Here is a 24,842-nt window from a genome sequence, read left to right on the forward strand (position 1 = left end):
TTTTCATAAAGCAAATCAGCGCATTTTTTCAGCCCTGACTTCTCGTCTTAGTTCTCTCCATTCCTCCTTTTGTTCCGATTGCCCTCATTTCCTCCTCTTCCGCTGTTTTGCTCTTTTCTTCATAATCAGCGTGATCTTAAATCAGCCTCGTGTTGTGGCATTTCTGCACCGGGGCAGCGTCTGTTTAACAGAGGCCCAGGCTATGTATCCTGCATTTAGTAGGATAGATAGTAGAATAGTTGTCTGTGTGGGACATGTTTTTCCCCCTGATGGCTTTGATGATGCAGATGGGTACTTTTTTCCATGAGGCACTAGTCCCAGCACAGCAACCGTAAACTTGGAACAGCTGCTGCCAGCTAACAATCAAAAAAAGGAAGAACATGTCACGTCTAGACACATATGATTCAGAGTTATGAATTCCAAATGACTGCTTTAATATAAAATGTTACTGTACTGCAGTTTCATGTGACAAGTCACATTCGTAGGGTAAAACAAAGCAAACTCTGACGAGCTCCAGAAGCTCCAGAAGTTGACTGTACGGATGATTATGGTGATAATACATTTAAATAATACAACACAACTTAAACAGCCAGTAATTTTGGGGCTGTATTTTGCAGAGGGGCCCTCTGCAAAAAAAAATATGAAATCAATTTATACTAATACTAAATTTATACATAATTACATTCACAGAAGATGTCATTCCAGCCATGCTGACATGCAGTGCTGATATTTTGTAACTTTATAGCTTGTTAAACTTGTTTCTCCTTCACCATAACTGTTCTTTTCTCTTATAATAATACTTTTGAAGGCGTCATGATGAGTATAATTGTTGCTTGTTTAATATATAAAAGGTCACCGTCAGTGATGCAGTCCGCGGCACAGTCATGAAGAGCTTTAAAATGATCAAGAAGACCTTAAAATCGATTCTAAAACATTCTGGGAGCCAGTGATCCCTTTTCCTGGTTCTGGTTAAAATCCTCGCTGTTGAGTTTTGGACTATTTGCAGCCGTGAAATTGCTTTTAGAGCTCAGACAGGTAACAAGACAGTAATCCATACGTGATGAAATAAAAGCATGTAAAATAGTCTTTAAAATATAAAATGGGCCGGATCTTGGATTTCTTCCTCACATGGCAAAATACTCATTTGGGCGCTAGTTTTTTTCCGCGGAGAAGACATTCAGGGGACCCTGAGTGCCACGGTGGCCTGCGCACATCCGCGGAGGGAGACAGCATCCGGAGAAGAAGGCTGCCGGTCGGCTCTACTTTCCGCTGGCATCATTTGCGCCTCACCGTTAACGGTTAACGGCTGCGTATCATTTTTAACCTTTTACTCTGAATTAATCTGCTTATTATTATTATTTTTTTTTTCATTTTCGTGTGAACGGAGCGACTCTTTGCCGAGGTGTTCGATGAAACTCTGCCTTATGCCCGTTCCTCTTAATTTTTTTGTTCTCTCCTCATTAGAGCAATAGCTGACGTTAACGTCAACTGAAAAAAAAAGGAGGGCATTTTTATTTCTTCTACGAGACTTCGTCTTCTCCGCCTTAATTAAAGAAGACAACTCTACTGGTTCAGAGTCGAGACTAAAAAAAAAAGCGGTTCATCTTCTGAGGAGACCCGACTCACAGCGCCGAAATGGGGGTAAGAAATGTGTTTTCTCAGCGGTGATTTTGCCTGAAAAATGTCAGTCTAGCTAACGTTAGTTGATGGAGACGTTGAAGTGAACCGTATGTATTAGTGTATGGAGGCATTAAACACGGTGGTGTATGTGTATGACTTGAACTGAACTGGCTTTTAAATGATATAAAACTACTGCTGCTTCTTATGTTTTCCAGGCTCTAATTTCTGTCAGAAAGTCATCACATTAAGCAGCATTTATCACAAATCAGTGCGCTGCAGATTACATCCGAGATTAAATGATAATAAGAGGATGGGGGGTGTTTGTAGCCTGGACACAGTGTCTTCTTCCTCTTTTTCTGTATTTTTATTTCTTTCTTTTTTGCGCCAGATTTGTGATTTGTTAGTACCTACTCCGCAATCCAGACTTCCAGTCTGTGCAAGGGTGGTAACGCGTTACAGTAACGTGGAGCCACTCGGTATTTAATCATATGTGCATTTTTCCACCTGATGATGATCAATACTTACATAGTGGAAGATGATGCTATCTTCATAGGGTGGAGGAGCTGTCACAGGTTCTGTTATCAAGGGCAAAATTAAGGTTTGACAGCCCCACTGAGAGGTTTCCTCTTCATTCACTTCACTCATCCGATAATAATAACATTTTTTAAGTCACTACATTAGATTTCTTTCGACTATTAACGCTGTAACGTAAGGAACAACTGAAGCAAATCAGAGATCAGGCCCAGCATGTCAAACAGCGTTTATTCTTTCAGCTGTAAATATAATATTAATTGTATTTATCAAGGAGTGATTATGGACGTGGCTGAAAGATGTGCAGCTTCTTGCACTGCTTCCAAAAAAAACCTTCACAGACCGAGCATCTGGCACCAGGTACTCACTTTTAAAGCTGCTGCAAAGGACAGAGGAAATTCACAAATAAGTCAGAGAGCATCATTTCATTTGGGGAGTGAAATTCACACGAAGAGCGTAAATTAAGCCCTGGAATATGTAACCCCGCTGGTCGGTGAAAACCGCAGCCCAGACTGCGGAATATCATGTCATTCTTCCAAGTCTGACTGCAGTAACTCTTCATCATCATCCACAGTCGCTGCTGTGCCTCTCCTCCGTTTATTCCTGACTGAATAATCGGGGACTACAAAGCCCGCGGATTTATATTGTTATCTGGAGCATGTGGGGAAAAATGGAAAATCTGGATCCTCACAGGGTGGTGGCTGGGACTCACTACCATTAAAGCAAAAAATCTTCCCACCCGCCATTTGCTGCATTTCCATTCAAACATTACATAATAATAAGTCGACGGTGCACAGACAAGTGTTTCTGTCTTTGACGATGCTGCCAGGAGAATCTGTAGAGGCGGCAACTGGGTACCAAATGGGCACAGACAAGTGCGTCAAAATGGTTCCTCACCCCCCCCTCCTTTTCCTCCCCTCCTAAGAATGTCTACTGAGGGTCCCAGAGGAAGGTGCACTCAGCAAGGCTAGACACAGCCAACACCTCCACTGTCTCCTTTTACCCCAGGAGCCTTACAGACCTGACAGATCTGTCAGATCATGAAGGACATCTTGTTCCAGCCACTAAGCCTGGACTCCATGATGTCATTCCTACTGAAAATCATTATTGTAAGGCATTAACCAGAGTCCCTACTCAGTGGGTGGCATTACGACATTGTGTTGCTCTATGGGATATTATAATCTCCTGCACGCTGTGTTTTCATTATAGTATAAAGATGGTATATAGTTTTGGTATGTGGAGCGTATAGAATCAGACTGATATTTACTTTCTTCAGTGTCCACGGTGTCCGTCCCACAAGTGGTTTCTCCTCTACTCCACATCCGGGTTTAAGGGGTTTGGGATGAGCGTGCGTTCAGGACGAGCTGTGGAAACAGTGGCGCTCTGTCACGGTTTGTAAAGAGCTGTGTGCTAGATCGCTGGAGGGGGAAACCGCTCACATCTCTGACGACTGCGTCGAAGAGGGAGAGAGAAAGAGGCGGGAGGAGGGTGGTGTGTTTGTACATTCGGGGGGGGAGAGAGTGGAAACTCCCATGTTCAGGCTGTGATTTGCCATCGGAGCAGTGTTTGAGTGTTTGAGAGGATATTGTGGTGGGGGTTGGGAGACCAGAAGGCAGTTCAGTTGACAAGGCAACTAGGGCCATTTGATCCGGACCGATCAATTGATAGGGTATGTTCCTGCAAGAGGCAATGATTGGGTTAATGGGTAAAGAGATGGAGGATACAAATGAAATAAATGTCATCTCCTCTAGGCCTCACATAGAGATCCTGTTCAGTGAAAGAGTGACCATGATCTGGTGATTGACTAGTGCAGGAGGAAAAAGCGTTACAGACAGAAAGAGATGCCTTTGTGGTGAGTCACCTTGAGAAGAGTGAATAGATAGAAAAAGATGGAGGAGTAGAGGAATGCAGGAAGCGATGCTGGGATGCTGCTCTTGTGCAGTGGTGGCACAGAGCAGGAAATGATGTTGGAGCTTGATGGGGAAAAATGGAGAGATGAAAAGTCTCATATACTCAAGAAAGAGAAAAAAGTGAATTTGTCTGACAAAATCCCCTAATGCACGAGCTCTGGAAGCTTCATGAGAATAACCAATCACCGTGAAGTATGGGTGGTGTCTGTGTGTGTGTGTGTGTGTGTGTGTGTGTGACTAAACCTGCTTGCGTTGAAAGTGTGTTATCTATACACGATGATGCTGAGGCTTCATGTAGCAGCTCTCAACATCGTGAGGTCTCTTCATTGTAGTGGTTCTGTTTCCATCGTGGTTATTAGCTGCGTGAAAGCTCTCTGAACCAGTGCCCATTATCATACACAAATTAATTCTGTATCTACGACCAGGAATACATTTAAAATCCATCAGCAGCGGTTCCACTAACCTCAGTAATGAACAATACAGGAATAAATCGGCAGTGTTTCAGTGTAGTAGTTTGTATTCTAACATATAACACACTGTATGTCCAACAGTGGAGAGAATTAACAGAATAAAGTCAACAGTTAAATGTTAGTTCTTCATTAACCTGACTACGTTAGGTTCACACATTATGCCTGCAAGAGTTGCTCTATTCCCTGACTTTCTATAAGACAGTAAAACAGCCTTTGTCTCCGTGTGAGCGCACTGTTGCTACTGAACTAAAAGCTGGATCAGTTCAGGCTGCAAGTAAATATACTTAATGTGTTCTTGTTACTCCAGTGTTGTAATGTAAATTGTTACAGCTTTCAACAGAAAGACTGATTAAAGTGCATCCCACAGATTTTTACTGGTTGAAGCTTAACCCCAGAGACTGTAGAGTGGTGTACTGATCTTGTAGTTTCACAGATGAAACTCTCACACATCTGACGTCACTGCCAAGCAGTTAATGCAATTTCCACACTTTCCATATGTTCGCTTGGTCATGTTGTTTGCTGTGCAATTGTTAGAGTCTGTCAATATTTCATTATGCCGTAACATCCTGGCCCCCCTCTAGTTTCCATCTGCGTGTGTGAAAAAGCATTGATCAAATGCAAATCAGTGACCAGGGTTTTCCAGTGTCACAGATTCTGCTCCCTGGTCAGTGTAGTGTGCATGTCCAGGTCACTTTGATGTCACTTCCTGTTTGCTTACATGAGGTGTCTTTACGATACCTTGGACAGATTTGATTATCAAAACATTGACTCCATCTCTCCGCCCCTCTGATGAGTTTTTAGATGGATTGGGTGTTGCCAGGATACCATATATTACTCAGGAAATTGATGCCATCCATCTGATCCTGTGACACAACAGAGGTGCAACACGAGTAAATGTTCAGTTGATTTTATTAGGAATTTATTCTCACAGATTTGTAAAGATCCACTGTGTAAATCTTTAACAGAATCAAATGAAACTGACCTGTTAATTGTATTAGTCAGTGGAAATACAGCCTAAATTAAGACATTCCACAGTCTGAGTCATGGTTGGTGTTTCGACCATCTCCTCTTGATTAAAGCTTTTTGCCGCTGGGTAGTAGAGAAGAGTAGTAGAGTAGAGGAGTAGAGTAGAGTAGTAGAGTAGAGTAGAGCACAGGGACAGATGGGCAGCCTGGAGGGAGGAGAATGTAAATAAAGTAGGATGGTGAAGGGAGGGACTAATGATATAGGACCCTGTGCGTGTGTGTGAGCCATGCAGCCCATCGCTATTTTCTAGGTCGGTCACTCCACTGATCTATGTGATAATCCATTTCTTTGTGTGCATGGTTATCATGATCCACTGAGGCACCACTGGAGCGACTAAACTCCACTGAAGGAAATGTACCAGCACGATCCTCCCCTGAAAAATCCCCTGACTTATAAATGTGACAATTTGGTCACTGGAACGTCATCAGATTTAGTTGAAAATATAGGCTAAATACCACACACTGAACATTGCTAAACACCAGATGATTCTGTGCCAGCTGGTGAATGTTTCTCCAAGTATGAGGGCTGCTGTTACAGACACTTTGCTCTGTGAATAATCATAAAATCAGCAATGCATAAACAAAGATAATCTCTAGTGTAAAATGTGCATAGCATGAATTGTAAACTAAAATGAAATTATAGAATTGAATTAGGAAATCTTTATCTTTGGTTTGCATCTCATTTAGAAGATCCCCAGATTGATCACCAGATTTCTCACTGTAATTATTGTATCACTCCAACTAGATTTGAACATTGATTTCCACAGATTAAAAATGGCTTAACCAGTCCTAACCTAGCCTTGCTGAGTGCAAACCTGTGGTGCCCTGTGCAACAGGCCATGCTGGATACAGTATATGAACAGATAGAGCAGACTACAAATGTTGAGCATGTACAATCTGTACCTCAGCATGAAACATCTGCTGCTGAAACCTCCTCAGGTTTTACAGTCTGCAGCTAGACAGAGAGCGGGCAAGTATGCACCAGATTCATTCAGTGCAAGGAATGCATACTCTATAAATACTAAATAAAATGTAATGCATGAAACGTCTAATAAACCAATTGCAATGTAACAATATGCTAAGATATGACTGTCTCTCTCTCCAAACAGTGGTGTCATTTCCTGAAATTTAGGCCCCGTACTTGTTCTTGATCAGAGATTATCTTTAATAATTAGTGCCGCTAATTAATAATTTTCCCCTTGATAATTAGGAGTTCATCTTCCACACTGCATTTCTGCCTTTGTCTAAAATATTTATAGGTGACATGTGTCCCCCATAGGCATGTATGTGAAATTCATTTTTGACAGGAGAAACTGAAGTGGTTCAAAGAACCAAGTGTTTTAGCCTCAAGCTTGGGGAGATATTAGCAGTGACATAAAACAAGGACCAACACAAACACAAATAGCGCAGACGAAAAATCTGTCAGGCTTGCTGCCAGTGAAAAGAAGTCTAAACAAATCTAAAAGGACGTTTTTAAAACTGGGTGTTAGCTGTAACGACCAGCCTGCAGTTCACATGTGAAGCTTCTGTCACTTCATACATATTAAGAGGCTGCAGCACTGAAGGGTTTATTTACGTGCTTGAGTAAATGGCCTTGTCGCCACATCAGTCATCCTGTGGATGCAGTGGATGTTTTGCTGATTGCTCACATGAGTAGATCGTTCTGCTCTGACAGACAGTAGAGATTGGTCGTATGTTTATGAATGCAGTGATTTGAGATGTATACTCATAATATTTCACATTGAAATTACATTGACAAGCTTTCTTATTTACTTTCTCTGGGAATATTTTCATGAGTAAATATTAACACAGTTTGTAGGTGACGATCCTCATATGTTTCGACAGGGACGCAAATTGTATAGTATGAATTCATGCCCTTATAATGTTCTTGAATCTCTGTGTGGGATTTTCCCAAGCGTTAAATAAACTATCCAGCTTTTAGAAGCCTTGAAAACTAAATCAGTATTTTATTAATGGCATATTTAGTGGTAAAGATATAAATGAAGAAATCATGAATGTGGAGAAAGAGCAACTGTGAACTCATCCCTGACTGATCCTGTGTTCATTTTGACACATTGAAATGTATTCAAGGTTGTTAATAAGTGAATGAGTAAGGATGAATGAAAGACTGGCCTTGAAAGGATGGGAGGAGAGACGAGGAGAGAGAGAGAGAGAGAGAGAGAGACTGAGAGAGATTATTATTGTTCAGTAGGTTAATCTGTCAGTGTAGTAAACAGCAGTAATCTGATGGTGGGCTGGATGCGGCCGTCCAGAGACTGTACCTCCTGGCAGATGGCAAAAAAATACACACTCACACATAAACATACAGTTCATTCAGATACAGTAAAACAGAAAATCAACACGCCTGCACAGACGTTATGAAGACATTCATCAGTGAAGACCAAAAACTAACAAAGACAGAGTCACTGTATACACAGGTAGTTTACCAGTGGGAATTTCTCATCAGACTAGTTGTGTCAAAATTATTTCCATTACAGTTTTTTTAAATTTGCTGCTCACATGATGTGTCACATGTGTCACTACCACCACAACAGTTTTTGATTATATAATCTGTAATCAATACCTGAATTTATACCCACACACATACAATAGTATGAGGTAGTCACTCAACTTTATGTCTTTAAAGCAACAGCACAGAAAACTACATGTGGTCATTCGTTCCAAATAAATGCTGAGAGACAGAGCAACATCACACAGACATCCAAGCAAACACCCCGACTTTAGCTGTAGTCAACATCACTGCTGATTTTGTTTTGTTTTTTAGCCATGTTTGGGTAAGAATTCTCACAGCTGTGAGCATTTTAAGACCAAAACTGTTACTAATGAAATTTGATCGAATCCTTATAATATGATTTATATTCGAGCAAACACATTAAGGCACCTTTCATTAGTGCAAGAGCAGATGTTATTCTGATATAATGGTTTTAAAATAAAAATTTTAGAAATCATACAAATGAACACCAAATTAAATTAGTTGTGCAAAGAAAACCATACAGCTGGCCAATATATCCCGATAGCCCCTTATTGAAGGCCTGATATTTGAAAATAATATCCATCGATGCAGATGTTTTTCACATGTGCACACACTCTAGAATAAAGCAAAATGCTCACAGACAGATGTTGGGAGGAAAGAGGATGTAGCACTTGCAGTGTTTACTTTGTTGGCTGTCAACAAGCCATCATCCTGCCAGCTTTCCACACAGCCAGAGAGAAAAAAGCAGATGGTAAACAGCGTAAAACAGCCATCAAATCAGTGTGAAGCCTCTCAGTCCAGACTAATCCACATAAGAGCTTTCCCAAAATAAGTCTGGCCTCCCCTCTCATCGTGTGAGGTTAAACACAGCAAAGCTCTTCCCACATCTGGATTATGTCACGATGCATCCGCTGAACAAAATAGTAACACATTTTCTTGCACACCATGAAAATGCTTTCAGGAAATGTCATCTGTGACAGGATTCCCCTCGTCCCCTTCTTAATTATCCAGAATTCACTGTATTTATCCAGCTTAATGTACCAAATTAGTTTGGGACGAGGTCTCTTTGTGTTACCAGTTTTACCTCCTGGGCTACAATTAATTCTACATCTTGCTGTTGTTTTTCCCTCACAGGTGTGTTGCAAAGAAACAAATTGAACAAAGTAAAAAATGGGCAGTACAGTAACAACAAAACCTGAGTTAAAGGTTGTGCCTGAAAATGAAATAGATTCAAGCTTTAATGTAGTTTGATACTAAGTTATGTATCCATGTTCTCCCAGTGGACTGAAGCTCAAGCTTTTCTTTGCACTGAAGCTAATCTGAACCGACTCCACTGCCATTAAATTATGTTGTGATCTTGGCTTTCATCTGTGGTAACTAATCATCCTCTATTCTTATTATAATGTGGATCAATTCGAGGGAAATTGTTGCTGTAGCTAACAGGTGGAGAACATCATGATGAGTCTGCTTTTCATTCTGACACTTCCCCTTTTTAATGGTGTTCTAGAAACCTCCAGGATGTTGTAACACATTGGTGCATGCTGGGTTATTTGACCAAGAGGTAGTATTCCCATGGTAGCACATGAGAAAACAACTACACACTCACAGCGTAACATTTTTGGGCTGATGTGGCAGCTAGAAAGATGTAGCAGCGTCTTCACAATACTGATACAGAATACTCTCCACCCTGTAGTCACTTGGACCTGATTGTCAAATGTCTTTTGAGATTTTGTGACAGAATCTTCCTGTATTGATTGATGTTTTTCTTGTTGCTATAGCTCGTCACCATAAATGCCCTCATGTGGCCAAATGTCTGACTTACCTTTTTACCAACATACGCTCTCTGAATATCCCCAGACACGTGCCACAGTTACTGTCAGATTCCTCTCTGCTTTTCCCCTCCAGTTTCTCTTGATCCCCCTCTCAGACACAGCAGTGGTCTGAACGACAGAAGTCTGAATAGCCACGGTGTAAATTGCAGTTAAAGAGGAGCTCTTGAGACAGGCCTGTGCTCTAATGATGCCAGATCCAATCAGGAGGCTTTGAGTTCCCCTCCTCGCTCCTTGAATAATTTCACTGGGTCGTTTTAGATGTTCATCATACAGTGATTGCAGCTACAAGAGGGACAGTTGAGGCTTTTGTTTGTCTGTCTTTGCTTAGTCTCTGTCGTTGCGTTGGTATCTCTAGAAGGCTTTTATGTTGAAGGAAGAAATTAAATATCGTTAATGTAATGTGAAAGTAATGATTTCATCTTTGTGTGTTACAGTATGGACGGTCGGACAGCTACCGCGTGGCCACCACGCAGGACAAGGATGAGAAGGAGTCGCCCAAGAAGAAGGGAGGCAAGGATCTTGATGACCTGAAGAAGGAAGTTCCCATCGTACGTACTCCGCCTCGTTCTTCCTGTGAACTCACTGCTATTTCATGCTGTTTCCTGTGACCTTGTTCCAGATTCCGACGGTGCCACCACTCTTGTTTCAATAATAATTTGTTTCTTTTCTTCAACTTGAAATACAGGCCTGGATACAGATGCACAAATATGAAATCAAACTGTAATCATAGACCATAAGTCCCAGAGGACTAGTGAGAAGTTACTGGTGGAGCGTCCTGGCCTCACTCCAGCTTTCACTGAGCTACGATCCAACTGATCTAATCCCCCTGTTTGAAAGGGAGATAACAGAGACGTGGTATTCCACAACAGCTGGTGTACAGTAATAGTACTGTGTGGTTTGAGCTAATGTGCCAGTTTAATCCTTTTGTGGAAGGACTTGCTTCTGCATGAGGCAGGAAACCCTCCGGCAGTCCCTTTGGCACAAAACTACAGTGCATGACATTGTTCTGGTTTACAAAATATGATCAGTCTTAAAAAGTAAGATGAACTTTTTTGAGGAAAATTTGTAAAACACAGAAGCGTTGTTGTTAAGCTTTGAATTAATAATGAAGCTGTTTAAATTAATTGTCCATCTTTGTTCTTTGTAGACGGAACACAAAATGTCTGTTGAGGAGGTTTGCCGGAAGTACAACACTGATATTGTGCAGGTAACTTGCAAATCCCTTTCCTAAAGTGACACTTTTCCCCTTACAGTTCAATAATAATTGAATTTAACACAGTACATACATGATAAGTATTCACTGTTGTCACATTAGTACTCCTCATCTATGGTTACTGTCTTCTCTGTCTTAATTTTACTCAGTTAACACTGTCCTTCCTTGCCTGTTTCTTTTCTTTGTCTAACTTTTTTCTATTTCCTCCACCCATTTCCAGGGTTTGACCAACGCCAAGGCAACAGAGTACTTGGCCCGGGACGGCCCCAATGCCTTGACTCCACCCCCTACAACCCCAGAGTGGGTCAAGTTCTGTCGCCAGCTGTTCGGAGGTTTCTCCATCCTGCTGTGGATCGGTGCCATCCTCTGCTTCCTGGCCTACGCTATCCAGGCTGCCACAGAGGACGAGCCCGCTGGGGATAACGTAAGTGGATAAGAAATAAGATAGAATAAGACTCTTGGGCGGCACAGCGGCTCGGTGGTTTAATGCTGATGCCTCCCAGCGAGAAGGTCTGTTTTGGACACTAAGTAAAGTTTGGTGAAAACCCAACCACTTCCTTGAATAAAGAATATACACTATGGACATCATGGCTATCTCGTGAGTATTGCTCTTAAGAAAACATATATTGCACAAAAATGTCATTAGACATTGCACGAGATATATTGTTTGTGGAAACTCAGGGGTTGTGCTAATAAAAGCTGAGGTTAGAGAGTCTGACTGCTGTTGGGATTAAAGACATGATGAGTGGTTGGTGGATAGATGATAGTCATCACAGTTAAATGTCATAAGTGCCTGTAGGAAGTTAGATATCAAGATATGTACACAGAATCAGATGAGTTGTGTGTGCTCCCTGTCCTCGAGCTAAATAAAGCATATTTGCTGAGTCACTGGTGATGAGGGATCGGACTGTGTTGGTGACAAAGGATGTCTCAGCTGTTTGTTCAAATCATGCCGACAGACCCATCTTTAGAGACAGACACCGTATCCAGTCTGGGCCCGCCACAGGCGTGTGACTCCTGGCGTTGGTAATGGCCGGGTAAAAGAGCGGCGTTCAAGGGTCAGCACTGTTTCATGTCGGGTCAGAGCACAGAGAAGAGCCTAGAACTGAGGCTAAACGGCTCTGACTCACACAGCATGAAAGGACAAAATACTTGCTCAGACCACAGGGATGACTTAGGGTGAAACAGCAACATGTTTCAGTGTGAGCGACGAAGGCTCAACAACACAACAACACCCTGATAATAAAATACAGTTGTGACTGACATATGTGGATGTGCTGTATGGAAAGATTATTCTTTAATGGCAGGACTTAAACTTTCTGATGGTGATCCATTAATTCACACTTGACTAACTGCATTAAATATGAAAGTCTCATGTCTTTCTCCCTCCTGTCTCCATCTCTCCGTCCTCTAGTTGTATCTGGGTATTGTGCTGTCAGCTGTCGTCATCATCACCGGCTGCTTCTCGTATTTCCAGGAAGCTAAGAGCTCCAAGATCATGGAGTCCTTTAAGAACATGGTCCCTCAGGTACCACACACTTAACAGTTCAGAAAAGGTTTTTACAAAAATCACTTTGCAAGATGAGGCACTTCTTTTTACTCAGTGTCCATCTTCCTCTGTGTTTATCTTTTGCAATATTCTCATTGGTAATCATTGGATTTGAGCAAGAACTGTTTATTTCCAGCTGTAGCTGTAATTTCTAAACTGATTTTTTAGGGATGAGGTCAAATTATTTACACTACAACTTTTCTTTCAACAACAGTTTTAGAATTATTTCTGTCTAATTGTTTTTTACTAAGTCATTTCTTGTTTATTGCTTTTTTACTCCCTAAAAATATATGTTTCTTACCTCTTTCTAATGTTTCGTATGCTGCTAATCCCTATGTTCTCAGCAAGCTCTGGTGATCCGTGAGGGAGAGAAGATGCAGATCAACGCTGAGCAGGTGGTGGCTGGAGACCTGGTGGAGGTGAAAGGAGGAGACAGGATCCCCGCTGACCTCCGCATCATTTCCTCCCACGGCTGCAAGGTGAGCTACAGGCTCAGATATTCTCCTGTAATTACACGAACCCTAAGGGACGACAGCACTTTCCACAAAGCTGCCCTTGAGTGATTTGTCTCTAGTGTATCATACATCTGTGGATGTCTTTAGCCAGTTACCTATCTCCATCTCTGCTCCATCGCTGCAGGTGGACAACTCATCCCTCACTGGTGAATCAGAGCCCCAGACCAGGTCACCTGACTGTACCCATGACAACCCCCTGGAAACCCGCAACATTGCCTTCTTCTCCACCAACTGTGTCGAGGGTAAGTTTACCATCATCATAACGCGTCTTCTAAAATCGTGAATCCACCACATATTTCTGCATGATCCATTAATGTACCATGTATCCATGTAACTGGGAAGCCAAGAAACTACGCTATGCTGCCCCCATATAAAAGAGCAATGTATGGAGCCCTCTGGTGGACACATAGTCACATAAACTTCTACATCATGCTTCCTCATCTGTAGTCACTGCCTGCACATGCATCGGTTTCTGTTTTTGTCTGATATAGAAGTAAATCATTTAAATAGCTTCTTCCTCTTCTTCTTCAGGAACTGCACGTGGTATTGTTGTGTGTACCGGCGATCGTACAGTGATGGGCCGTATTGCCACCCTCACCTCAGGCCTGGAGACTGGCAAGGTAACACATTCTTAATAAATCCCTGCTCAGGTGCTGTACTGCAAGCTAATTACCCTCTGTGACACACAGTTACTCATTACTTTTTGTTTGAGTGAAACTTCAGCTTCGTCTTCTTTTTCTGCTCCTCAGACACCCATTGCTAAGGAGATCGAGCACTTCATCCACATTATCACGGGAGTGGCCGTCTTCCTCGGCGTGACCTTCTTCATCCTGTCAATTATCCTGGGTTACAGCTGGCTGGAGGCCGTCATTTTCCTCATTGGTATCATTGTGGCTAATGTACCTGAGGGCCTGCTGGCCACAGTCACTGTGAGTACGGTTTAGGGTGGGAATGTGTCTGACATCATCATGTGTGCTTTGTGTTTTTTAATCTGAATTGTTTGTGTAGTGTAGTGTGTGTAGTGTTTTTATAAGATTGTTATGAATGGTTTGGCTGAAATACTCATGTGTTTTACTCCTTCCTAGTTTGTAGTGATTTGTGCAGACTTGGGTCAAACAGCAGCTTCATATTAAGAGCAAAGCTACACAGAATCAGAGAAAAACAGCATTCTTTTATTTCATTCATTTTTTTGCCTTAGTCATATTTGAATGCTTTTATAAAACAAAAAAAAACACAATTTCTAGTAAGCACATTGGTATTTTTATTGATATGGTAACAGTAAGTGAAAAAAATAACTTAAGCAGTTGTGATATTATGCTAACGATATGCTAGCTAGGGATGTCCTGATCACTTTAATATTAGCATCAGGTGATGGAGTCCCAGTCCAAACACGTGTCAATCAATCTAATGTCGCCCTCTATGACTGACAGTTGAATAGCTCTGCAATCCATTGAGAACACAAATACCTGTCTCCAACCTATTTCTAAAAGATTATTTACAACACAGCAGTGGGGCCTACTTTGTGCAAAATAAATAACAGTAAAGCAACTAAAAGTGTATTGTCTCTTATCACAAAATCACTTATATCTGGATAGTTTTAACAAAATAACAAACTTAAATATCTTTATAAATAACTCTGTAGTGTATGGTTTACCTTGAAGATACAAACAGCTGTATTAGAGAACTTATTAGCGTCTGCTGTGGATGTTTCACTCGTATTACTACCACCCAGTAAAATATGGACATTGCACAATTTCCAAATCTCTGTCTGACCATTGTTTTGTGGCTGTTACCGTCCCAGGTTGTCCACTGTGTTAGGGACACCTGATTAAGGCCTCTCTCTTTGCCGGTAACTAGCTGTTGGTCGGGACAAAACGAGAGACAGTGTCAATTTTTTGTGAGCCCCTTTTATTTTTACTGAGCAGATTATCATTCTGCTCAACAACAACATAAAACAATGTTGACACTTGTTGGGCTGATGAAAGTTACCATGTGTACACACAGTAGTGTCAGTTTTAAGGAGAGGAGGGGTTAGCTCTCACACACGTTCTAATAACTACACAGTTGCTACACACACACATTACATTCCCTCTATTTAAGTAATAGTAATTTAAAGGGAAGGCTCCGCCGCACACAAGTTTGGTTTTAGTTTAGGGCAGCTGTTACATTAATACTTAAGATGTTTTATCTGTGTTCAAGCTGGTCTGATGTAGCCTTTTTTAAAAATACCTGGATCATCCAGATACTGATCTATATTATCAGATCGGGACATTCCTACTAATAGATTTATTAAGGAAATGATGTTACGTTACTGAAGACGTTAACCGTTTCATCCATGTCTGACTTGAAGATTGTGTGTCTCTGTGTGTGTCTATGTAAAATTTGTCCTATCGTGCGTGTTGTCCAGTGATTTTGCAGGTGTCGTCTCGTGTTGTGCAGTTTGATTGGTCTCTGCTTCCCTTCTCCTCGTATTTTGTGTTTTCTAATGCAGTTGCTTTATATTTGTGTGCATCTTTGTGTGTGTATCTGTGTGTTGTTGTGCTTTAACATTCTCTCTGTCTGTAGCTGTTTTCTGTGGTGATGCTGGTGTGTTGTCTCTTTTCATCTCTCTCTCTTTCCTAAGGCAGCCCCATGTGTTTGTGTTTCTCTCTCCATCTTTGTGTGTCTCTCTTTCTCTTTTCCAGGCCAGTCGCGGTGCTGTCTACAATGACAACGACTAGCTAATGTAATGACATTAGGCCAATGCTAGTGAATTCGGCCTCCTCTGCTTGGCCTTGGCTAGTTTCTATTAGACACATTGGTCTTGCCGTCCTTGGCATGGTAACATAATGCACCGCTGCTCTGCTTCACTGCATCCTTTGTGCCTCATGTTCTCTCTGCATCGCTTCTTGGGCTGTGTTCTTATTTCTGAAATGAGTTTTTGGTTTTAGTGCATTTTTAGCTTCGTAGGTGAATGTTTAGGGTAGAGGTTGAACGTCTCCAGGCATCTGGTCGGTTTCGTTCTAAAATGTTTCAGCTGCAGTTTGTTATTGATGGTCTAAAGTTAGTTTAGTGCCTGGAGACGCTCATCTGTGCTGCTAAGTTACCACATAGATTATTCTTTTTTGCCTCGCACACTCTGATTTGTTTATGCTCTCTCTCTCTCCTTTTGTCTTATTTTGTCATCACCAACTTCTTTCCTCCTGTCTCCCCCTGCCTCTCCCACTTTTCCTTCGCGTCCGTCTCTTGCTTCGCTTTTCCAGGTGTGCCTGACGCTCACTGCCAAACGAATGGCTCGTAAGAACTGCCTGGTGAAGAATTTAGAGGCTGTGGAAACTCTGGGCTCCACCTCCACCATCTGCTCAGACAAGACGGGCACCCTGACCCAGAACAGGATGACGGTCGCCCACATGTGGTTCGACAATCAGATTCATGAAGCTGACACCACTGAGGACCAGTCTGGTGAGAGTTTCCTCCCTCCTGCTTTTAGACAGTAGCATTGAATCTGTGTCTTTATGCAAAATATTAACAATATTAGTAACGACAGATCAGGGTGATTGGGCGTATCTGAGATGGGCCATTTTTTAAAATTTTTTATCTCTTTAGGCTGCTCCTTCGACAAGAGCTCTACAACATGGGTGTCTTTGGCCCGTGTTGCTGCACTGTGCAACCGTGCCGTCTTCAAGGCAGGTCAGGAATCCTTGCCGATTCTTAAGCGTGAGGTCGCCGGTGACGCCTCTGAGTCAGCTCTCCTGAAGTGTATTGAGTTGTCCTGTGGTGGTGTCAAGACCATGAGGGACAAGAACAAGAAGGTGGCTGAGATCCCATTCAACTCCACCAACAAGTATCAGGTTAGGGCTCTCCACATCTTCACGCAACTGGGAAAACATTTCAACATGAACTGTATTTCAACATGAATCTTCTCCCATCAGCTCTCAATTCATGAAACCGAGGAGGAAGATGACAACCGCTACCTGCTGGTGATGAAGGGAGCCCCCGAGAGGATCCTGGACCGCTGCTCTACCATCATGGTGCAGGGCAAGGAGCAACCTATGGATGATGAGCTGAAGGAGGCTTTCCAGAACGCCTATCTGGAACTGGGAGGACTGGGAGAGAGAGTACTGGGTGAGGATGTTCGGTCATTTTAAGTTCTGTGTCTAGCTGCAGTATGAAAAATGTGGTTACCGTTCCATCATTCTCCCTCTTTTGTTAATTCTGCCAGGTTTCTGCCACCTTTTCATGCCAGAGGACAAGTACCCAAAAGGTTTTGCCTTTGACACAGATGATGTCAACTTCCAGACAGACAACCTTTGCTTTGTGGGTCTCATGTCCATGATTGACCCTCCCCGTGCTGCTGTGCCTGACGCCGTGGGCAAATGCCGCTCTGCTGGCATTAAGGTGGGCACCATGCAGTTCTGAAATTTAAAGGACCAGAAAAGCTCAATACTGCTTTCACCTGCAGGCTGTCGATGACAGACACAGACATTTCAGGACGAATTTTATCAAACATTGTGTCCTTGAAGTGTTCTTCTGTTTTATTTCCCTGTTTTTTTAACATCTGCTTCTTTCTCCTGTTCTACCTGTGATTACTAAGCATCTCTTCCCCTTTTTCCCATCTTTGTCCTATATTAGGTCATCATGGTGACCGGTGATCACCCAATCACAGCAAAAGCCATCGCTAAAGGTGTTGGTATCATCTCTGAGGGCAACGAGACAGTGGAAGACATTGCTGCGCGTCTGAACATTCCCGTCAGTCAGGTCAACCCCAGGTAAGACAGGAAGGTGAAGGATGTTTCAGGTTGGGGGCAGAAGAATGTGAGTTCTGTAAAAGTGGTTGTATTTATAGCACTGCATACGAAATGATGGATGTGCTTTGTCTGTGCCGTGTAGGGATGCCAAGGCCTGTGTCATCCACGGTACAGATCTGAAAGACCTCAGTCAGGATCAGATGGACGACATTTTGAGGAACCACACAGAGATTGTCTTTGCCAGAACCTCCCCACAGCAGAAGCTCATCATTGTGGAGGGCTGCCAGAGACTGGTCTGTTTATTGTGCTTGCATACATTTGTCTATAGGAGCAAACACATTGCCAAGAGTTACCAGTGTTAGTTTGCCAGTGACTGAGTCTGTGTTATCTGTTCTTTCTGTCAGGGCGCCATCGTGGCTGTTACAGGGGACGGTGTGAACGACTCTCCCGCCCTGAAGAAGGCTGACATCGGCGTTGCCATGGGAATCTCTGGCTCAGACGTATCCAAACAAGCTGCAGACATGATCCTGCTGGACGACAACTTTGCCTCCATCGTCACTGGAGTAGAGGAAGGTGAGAGATCAGCAATAAGAGGGAAGGTGTGAGAGAAAAAAAAGTGTGAAGAGGGAAATATTGTTCAGTTGATGATGTAGTTTATTATATTTAAACACCACCTCCTTCCAGGCCGTCTCATCTTTGACAACTTGAAGAAATCCATTGCTTACACTCTGACCAGCAACATCCCAGAGATCACCCCCTTCCTGTTTTTCATCTTGGTCAACATCCCGCTCCCTCTGGGCACTATCACTATCCTCTGCATCGACCTGGGAACTGACATGGTGAGAAACACAGACACTCACACGCGTCTAATGTGTTCATGTCCAGTCAGGCTTTGAAAATACAGAAGCTGGTGGTGTGAAGCCACCTTTCCAGTCACAGGTGCCCCCGCTCATTCTGCACTTCTGCACTGACATGCTTCCATGCTTGATATCTGAACACTCACGCCTGCACAGTCAACACGTGTACATCCATGTCAGACAGGCACCAGGTGGAACATATACGCAATGAAGTCTGGTTATTGTTATCGCAGCCAGAGCGCTGCATGAAATAAATCGACCCATTATTACTGACTTTATTACTGATATAAACCAGTTCATTGAAAAGACATCTGCACTTACTAATCCTTTGACTTTATTTGTCTCCCACATCTTCACATAAATCATATGCTGCATATTCCTATAGATGCCCTTTGTAAAGCGCTGTATGTGAGCATCGAGGTACACAATGTGGAGTGTAGTTCAAGGTCATCGCTACATATGGAAAAGGACACTAGGTGGCAGTGTGGGAGCATCAGAGTTCTTTGCCCACTTCAGAGTAAATGGATTCTCTAATAGGGCTGAAATACACAACACAGCGTATGGATTATAAACACAGAACAACCATGACAAAAAGGAAAGAATATTAACAGCTGACTGTTAGAAAAAAACTGTGTCTAAAACACAGATTAACAATCAATATAATCAATATAACAATGTCTCCTTCTCTTTCAGGTCCCAGCCATCTCTCTTGCTTATGAAGCAGCAGAGAGCGACATCATGAAGCGTCAGCCCAGGAACCCACTGAGGGACAAACTGGTCAATGAGAGACTCATCAGCATCGCCTATGGACAGATTGGTAAGTACATTTACACTCATTTCAGTCAGTTCATTATGTACACGAGTGAAAAGAAATGCCTTCTAATATAACAGTCCTGCATTATGTCCCTGTGCTCTTTATCCCTGTAGTAGTAACTTTATGAACACAGTGTAGACCCACAGCTGATATTCTGGACAATAGCTCTTTTATTCATTGTCCATCTCTCAGGTATCTTGAGCATCATGTGCTCTTGTTTATGTGTTGCATGTACACTTTCAGATGTATGTAGGAATTAAACTGAAATACTGACACATGTATGTATTATTTGGACAAACCTATTAAAACGTTTAATGATGTAAAAAGTGTACCAGAGCCTTGGCCTCATATCTGGACTTGTTCAGTCAACCTATCCAACCTTTGTGTGTTTTCTGCAGGCATGATACAAGCTCTTGGTGGCTTCTTTGCATATTTTGTCATCATGGCTGAAAATGGTTTTCTGCCGTCTACACTCGTCGGCATCCGGCTCGACTGGGACGATCGCTCCAACAACGACGTGGAGGACAGTTATGGGCAGCAATGGGTATGAGATACCTCCGCTATGGACTCAATGTGCTCTTCCCTTCATTTGCACAGGGGAGCTACATCATAAAAAAATACTAATATAAGATATTCCCTTCTTACGTACTTAATGATTCATACAAAGGCCCCAGAATATTTCATGTCAGTAATCTTTGAATGATTAGAGAACTTGATGTGAACCTGAAGTAAAGGAAAGAGCATTCATGTATCCTGTGTCTCTGTTCCTCAGACCTATGAACAACGTAAGATCGTGGAGTTTACCTGCCACACAGCCTTCTTCGTCAGTATTGTGGTGGTGCAGTGGGCAGATGTCATCATCTGCAAGACCAGACGTAACTCTGTGTTCCAGCAGGGCATGAAGTAAGTACAACAATGTCTACAGATGAATTCATTGAGAAAATGCTGGGTTAAAAAATTAGCTGCTCAGGCATGTAGCGCCTCATTATACCTAATGATTGACAACTAATGATTATTAATCCAACAGATAAGAAAGACTCGCTTCATTCTGTAACATTTAAAGAAGACACTCTTTTTATTGTTTCTAGTGTTTGTATGTGAGTCATGTTGCGGCTTCTCTTTACTGTAAAGGCTGCACCGGATAGGAAGTTCATTTTGTTGGTAATAGTGAAAGAAACAAAGCTTCCTCAGTATCAGTATCAGTATGAAACTGGTTCAAGTTCCTTTTTTGGGTCAACTAAGAACAAAAGGTCGTCAGGTTATTGTAATGCCTTGGTTTTATATAGTGCTTTTCCATTAGATGCTCAAAGCGATTACAGTTGAATGCATTAATTATCCGTTCACATAGTCTCACCCTGCTGGTGTTAAACTACCTCATAGCTGCCAATCTGCCCCTACAGCCTCACCCACCACCATCAAACACTCACTCGCAGTCATACACCAGACCAGTGGTGGGTTAAGTGTCTTGCCCAAGGACACATTGGACTGACTAGGGATAGGGCGGAATCAAACCGCCAACCTTTTGGATGTTGACGACCGCTCTCCCTCCTGAAATGCTTCCACCTGCTATTGTAGTTTCCTGCATCTTCCAGTAGATGTCACTAGAAGGCCTGATGTGCTCCTACACCATTCACTTTATGCCATGAGTTTGTTTACCTCTGTCCCTCCCTCCATCTTGTTGGGTGTCATCCTGTCTGTCCTCCCCCTGTGCAGCTCTGTTCTGCAGGCAGCACTTCTTTTTCATAGTCCAGACACACAAACTGAACCAGCCGTGTCCTCAGATTCTGCCTGCAGGGACTCTGCTCTGAGCCTTTTTTTTATTCATAAGCAGCTTGTAGATAATAGCCGATGCAGCCTTATGTTAAGATGACAGCACAACCTGATACTCCAGAGGAAGTGTTTCCACGGAGGCTTAAAAAGTCTAAAATTTGATAATCCCAATTAAAGGCTTTAAAATCTTAAATATGAGCATATTGTGCATTGTAGGTCTTAAATAATATTTAGTTACTGCTTCATTTGCAGTATGAGCCCCTCTGGCCCCGGCCTTTTATGTTTCTGTTCCTCAGTAGTGGAGTTCGCCCGAGGGATGTCCTGAGTTGATAGTTGAATGACAATAAATTGACAATAATTAAAAGGTCCTTTAAAAAAAAAATTATGTCTTCCTTCTGGCATTTCTCTCACTATTGTCTTATCTTGCTTTTTCCTCGTGTCTGTGTCACTGTGCGCTCTAATAATATTTGCTCTCTCTCTTCATTTGCTTTCTCTCAGGAATAAGATTTTGATCTTTGGCCTGTTTGAGGAAACTGCCTTGGCTGCATTCCTGTCCTACTGCCCTGGCATGGATGTGGCACTACGGATGTACCCACTCAAGTAAGAAGCACACATGGCTGGATGTGTAGAAAGCAAATCGAAGCCTCTCACCCACTATGACGCCTCTCCTTTAGTTTGCTTCAGAAGTAACAGATTGTTCACAATGCAGAGATCACAGTGCAGTTAATTCAGTTCCTCTGTAAAGTCTTGTATCACATCAGAAGTCTCAGATGGTTTCAGAACCATGTGTGTTAAAACATTTAGATTTGTCTCCATTCAGCGCTGTGAGAACTAACTCTGTCCATCCTCTCCTTCTCTCTCAGGCCCAGCTGGTGGTTCTGTGCGTTCCCGTACAGTTTCCTCATCTTTGTTTACGATGAGATCCGAAAACTCATCCTTCGCCGAAACCCTGGAGGTAAGATCACACTCGGACTTAACGTCAGACTTTCATTCATCGCTCCACTGAAAACGTTATTATTTATACCTATTTGATCATATAAATAAGCAACACAGTGTTTTAATCACCTCATTAATCAAACAAATTAAACTGTAGTGTCAAACTGTCATTAAAATAATAATTTAGTTTTTTTATATTATTATTTACACGAGCAGAATAAGACAGACCTTGATAAATATCCTTTGGTGGGTAACTGTCCTCTCCTTCTTGTTTCCTCTTTCTGTCTTCTGTCTCTGCAGGCTGGGTGGAAAAAGAGACGTACTATTAAATTATCAAAGCATCATTTACTTCTTACCCCATCCTCCCCCGAACTTATCCCTTCTTCTCTTTCGCCCTCTCCTCCTTCCCTCCATCAATCTCTCTTCTCAACATGCTCAAAATGTACAAGAAAACAATGTTTACTCCCCCTCCTCCTCCCCCTCCTCCTCCTCCTCTCTCTCCCTCCTCTTCTCCTTCCCCCCCATCCTCATTTCTTAAAGGAAAAAAACAAAAACGCCAAGATGACGAGAGGACCAACGACAGAGGAGGAGAGGATGGGGAAGGATCCTTCAAATCCTCCCTGTCCTCTCCGTCCCTCTGTCCCTTTTTTTCTATCCAAAGTCTTTACAGCACTAGTCTGCCAATAACACTGTTTGTGCCGATGCTTACACCACAGCCACTCTTCATACTCAGATCACAGCGCTCTGTGGGACTGAGCGGAGAATAGATTACATTGATTAGAGAGGTGAGAACTGTTCCACCGTGATCACACCACGTGGCAGCTCCTGTCTAGACGACCTACTGGCCCATCTGAGCGTTTGGGTGGCGTCATTTTTTAAAAATTTTTTTATTCAGCCAGAGAAAAGCCGCCGGGATCCAGCTCCGTAATCACTGCCATTTCCCGTCTGTCACCCGCTACGACATCTCTCCCCCATTCCCCTTCTTTTCTCTCTCCTCCTCTACTTCTATTTAGTCACTGCCAAAATGCTACTGCCGTCCTCTCCTCCTCCTCCTCCTCCTCCTCCTCCTGTCAATAAAGAATCAATCTCACCCTAAACCCAACCACTCACTCACATCCTCAACAAGGTGGAAAAAAAAGGTCACTCTCTCCGCCTCCCTCCCTCTCCGCCTCCCTCCCCTTCGTCCATCCTCTCCCGTGTCTTTCTCTGCTTGTGTTCTTGTTGTTTTCTAATAGACGACTGGGTGTTTTTTAAAACTTGTCCGTAAAAAGTTTTATGTTTTCCTTCTTCTTCTTTTTTTTTTTTTTGAAGTTTGGAGTGGGTCTGAAGCTGCTTGTTTTCATTCGGACATGACAAAGCACACCGTCCCTCCCTTATTCTCTCTCTCTTCTTCCTCTCTCACACTCCTCCTCCTCTAGCCTCCCTCCCTCCCTCCCTGCAGCCTGCCTCCCCCCTCCTCACCCTGCCTGTCTATCTGTCCCTGTTTGTCTGTTTGTGAACACCGTGCAAAACCCTCCGTCCTTGTAAACTTCCACCCACTCTCACTACCTGCCTCCCTCCTCCCTCCCCCCTCAGCCCCTCCCTCCCTCCCTCCCTCCCCCCCAATCTCATCCCTGTTAAAAAAGAAAATACAATCTTTCTGTGTCCTCGGAAAAAGAGATTTCTCTCCAATTTCATTATTTAAATCGGTGAAAATGTGGAATAAGGCACTGTACCTTAACCTGCGAAACAGCAGCAGCAACAACAACAAAAAAAAAGAGAAAATGAAATAAAATAGAAGGATCTCTCTTTTTTCAGCTTGGTCTCGAGTTTGTTTTTGTGTGGAGTTTTGTCAGAAAATGGAAATAAATGCTGTGACCAACTCTTATTAACAGCAGCAGTGTCAAGTCATCTGTTACACACATCCAAGGGTTTCACCAGGTCAGGGTCAGTTATTCAACATGTTACAGTGATGTCGTTTAGTCGGGAGAATGGCTCGGTAGAAAAAGAAAAACATGTGAGGAAGAAGAAGGAGGATGGTTGACTGAACAAACCTTGACCTGGTTGGTATAGTACTAGAAAACAGAATGACATGAACAGACAACAGGTGTTAAAACACCTGTTTTTCCCTGAAATAATTATCACAAGATCATCTCAAACAAAGACAACTAGACCTGTTTCAGTTTCCTCCAAGTGTCTTCATACTTGACTGGTGTGGAGGTTTTTATTTCAGACATAAAATATAAAATAGAACTGAAGAAAACTAAAAACAACTTGCCTTTGTTTTAGTAATGATCATGATCTATATGGCCGAGAATCTTCACAGGAATAATCAGTCCAGTTGTTTTGCCATAGACTGGCATCAAACGCTCCAGAACAGATTCTAAATGGACCTTGTAGTAAAGTTTTATTTTTATTTTTTTTGATAAACTGCTATTTTCAAACTCAAGAATGAACTTCCAATCTCACCCTTTTAAAACACTATTAAGGAGCATGAAAACTGAACAGATGAAGAAAAGAAGACGAATAAAAAGTTTTTATTGTCAACGTATGGTAGAAAAACAAACAACGAAATGCAGTTCAGCTGCTCTGGTTCAACA

General features: G+C 42.5%; 1 protein-coding gene across 1 annotated transcript; it reads left to right on the forward strand.

Moving 5' to 3' along the window:
* Window positions 1–1,245: 1,245 nt before the first annotated feature.
* atp1a3a (ATPase Na+/K+ transporting subunit alpha 3a) lies at window positions 1,246–24,130 on the forward strand. Its single transcript, XM_047604785.1, has 23 exons — window positions 1,246–1,641; window positions 10,317–10,430; window positions 11,030–11,089; window positions 11,316–11,519; window positions 12,510–12,623; window positions 12,989–13,123; window positions 13,284–13,401; window positions 13,691–13,779; window positions 13,909–14,088; window positions 16,402–16,600; window positions 16,745–16,989; window positions 17,071–17,263; window positions 17,361–17,536; window positions 17,771–17,907; window positions 18,029–18,179; window positions 18,291–18,459; window positions 18,571–18,725; window positions 19,437–19,560; window positions 19,956–20,101; window positions 20,330–20,460; window positions 21,826–21,927; window positions 22,191–22,282; window positions 22,564–24,130. Exons 1-23 carry the CDS (start codon window positions 1,636–1,638, stop codon window positions 22,590–22,592), a joined length of 3,069 nt encoding a protein of 1,022 aa, XP_047460741.1. The 5' UTR covers window positions 1,246–1,635; the 3' UTR covers window positions 22,593–24,130.
* Window positions 24,131–24,842: the final 712 nt, after the last annotated feature.

The sequence above is a fragment of the Mugil cephalus genome, chromosome 14, assembly GCF_022458985.1.
Source record: "Mugil cephalus isolate CIBA_MC_2020 chromosome 14, CIBA_Mcephalus_1.1, whole genome shotgun sequence".
In the NCBI taxonomy this organism is placed as follows: domain Eukaryota; kingdom Metazoa; phylum Chordata; class Actinopteri; order Mugiliformes; family Mugilidae; genus Mugil; species Mugil cephalus.

Bases quoted from the DNA above. Each gene is read 5' to 3' on its own strand.
- atp1a3a (XM_047604785.1), top strand. The intron at 16,990-17,070 runs GTTAGGGCTCTC...TTCTCCCATCAG, and splicing joins ACTCCACCAACAAGTATCAG to CTCTCAATTCATGAAACCGA. The intron at 20,461-21,825 runs GTAAGTACAACA...GCTTTCTCTCAG, and splicing joins GTGTTCCAGCAGGGCATGAA to GAATAAGATTTTGATCTTTG.